At 40.8% G+C, this 2,500-nt stretch overlaps 1 protein-coding gene across 1 annotated transcript in view; it reads right to left on the bottom strand.

The window, feature by feature from the left end:
• Positions 1-2,500, bottom strand: part of LOC143035189 (roundabout homolog 2-like) — a 531,282-nt gene that overhangs the window by 129,108 nt on the left and 399,674 nt on the right. The window contains exon 12 of the mRNA XM_076201874.1: positions 205-659. Coding sequence (XP_076057989.1) covers positions 205-659 — 455 coding nt within the window. The remainder of the gene's footprint in view (positions 1-204; positions 660-2,500) is intronic.

Raw genomic sequence — 2,500 nt, 5'->3', positions numbered from 1 at the left:
TATACATATGCATACATATACATGATATATGCAGTACATACACACATGCATTTATAAGTATACATATAATCATTTATACCTTCATATACATATAGCTTTTATGAATGTGAATCCCATTACAGAAATAATAATAATAATACAATTGAATCATCAATTGAATATTGCAATTCCAGAGCTAACTGAATACAAACCGGAAATCCTTACCATCATTTGAATATTCCGCGGGGCGAGCAGAGACGTAGTTGCATAAGGACCATCCCCGCCCTCCTTGCCCCTGTAGAAGGTCACCAGGCCCTTGGGGATGCTGCTGGGAGGATCCAGTAGACCCATGCTTCCACTTCCACAGGCACCACCTCCTCCACCGACGCCGCTTCCACCTCCACCTCCACTCGTTCCTCCTCCAGCACCAGATCCACCTCCACCTGCTCCGGCTCCTCCAGCAGCGGTGCTGGCACCGCCTCCGACGCCTACGGAGCTTCCGCCTCCTCCTCCACCACCGCCTCCGGCGCTGCCGTTGGAGAGGAGATTCTTGGTGTCTGCCGTGGCGAAGAGGGAATTCGAAAGCTTTTCCGAAGTGCCCATCTGCCATCCGGAGTACTCCTGCCACATATTGTCGTCGCCGACGCTCACACCGAGGGTATCCACTTTGTGAACCGACACTGTGGTAAAGAAATCGGAAGGAGTGAGTTAGAAAACGGAGAGCAGGTTCACAAAAAGTAGTTTCATATCCTGAAGTTTGGACTGTTGCGGCAGGTAAGAATCGCTGTTGGGAATCAGAGAGGAGTGCGGAATTCGGATCCACAAACAGGTGAATGTGATCCAAGCACGCTTCTGATGAAAAACAAAAACATAAGAGAAACAAGAATAAGAAAGAAAAAAAGAAGGAAAGAAAAAAAGATAAAAAAAGAAAGAAGAAAGGAATGAACGAATTTATCATTATCATCAACACGCACTGAAAAATGTAGCAATTCTTATATACAAAAATCAGGCCTTTGAATTTACTACTCCAGTCAACAAAGAATCATAAAAAAATATGTATAATTGTACGATACCCCCTGAAATAATGAAGGCTGACTGATGCAATCAGGCACACACAGTTTCTTTCCACAGACAAAAGTTCAAAGCTTTTGGTGAAATGCTTCAGCGGCAAGGAAAGAACTCTTTCAGGATCCATGAACGAAAAATGAAGAGGCGAATGTATACATACATACACACGTGTATATATATATATATATATATATATATATATATATATATATATATACATTTGCTCGGCGTGCCCTTGTACGTCCAGACAGCGGAAGAAGACAAAGAAGAAGAAAATGTTTGATAAAACTGCCACTCCAGTCAAGATGGTGTGTTTGTTCAATGTAAATGTTTAAACAAAATGTTGGAATTGCGTACGAAGAGAAACGTTATTCCAAATCGCATACGCGAAGGAACGTTATCGGTGACTTGGGAGTTCATGTATATATACGTAAAGGCGTACATGAATAAGCATACGTAAAAGAAATTATAATATTCCAGCGTATGAGTTATAGTGCGTATGAACAGGGTACTACATGGCGTATTTGCAAAGAAAAACACGTATGCGTAGGAGGAAGTATGCGTATCAGAAACGTTTACGAGAATATGTGTTTGGGATAAACATGTACATTTATGTATGATAATGCGTATGAGCTCGAGGACAGTACAACGCAAAGGCACCCATGTGTAGGAATGAGGATATAGTCGTGACAAAATGCATAACTGCGTATACAATAGCAATGAAAATACGTGTTTTTTGTGTTCCCGTAACAGAACGTACTTAAACATGCGCAGGAAGCGTAAGTACGTGTTGGCCCTTGAAGTAAAATACGCATATGTGCTCATGGTTCTTTGATGTGCGTAAGCGTGTGCGTATGTGATTATGAGGTTACTATTTGTTCGTTTGATTGAAAATGACGTATATATTCATGAAATAAAACGAAACAATCTAGTTGAGACCAAATAACTACAGCGACAGATCGGCTCCTCAAAAAAGAAAAAAAGTTATTTTAATTAGCTGATGTGACGTTACCAAACTAAAATAGTTTTAACTAGTTCATCTGACTAAGTGAGGAAACGCATTTACTAGAAGAGTTAAAACTAGTTCCACTAACTAATTCACTGAGGAGACGCAATTTATACATTATGTTCTACCTAACGCCTGAGAATTTAATCCAGTTGCGTATGTATTATTAGGGGGAAGGATTCACCCTATATATAGGGAGATGAATACTTTTTTGGGGGTTTGAGTTACTTTCCCACGTATCTTCCAGAATCGGTTGCATATTAAGACTTTGTTTTTGCAAGGACCACACCACTGATCAAGCACTCACTTCATAAGCTCGAAAACCTTACGTTTCAACCCACTCTAGGACCCCTACAGCTAAGACAGAACCACCGATCAGCCCATCAGCTGAACAAGATCGTGTGGTATTTGCCAGACTAGACTCTATAAAGAGATTAACCCATTCAA

Source organism: Oratosquilla oratoria, chromosome 2 (assembly GCF_046742065.1).
Source record: "Oratosquilla oratoria isolate Oo_2021 chromosome 2, ASM4674206v1, whole genome shotgun sequence".
NCBI lineage: Eukaryota > Metazoa > Arthropoda > Malacostraca > Stomatopoda > Squillidae > Oratosquilla > Oratosquilla oratoria.
This window is presented reverse-complemented; position numbering and strand designations above follow the sequence as displayed.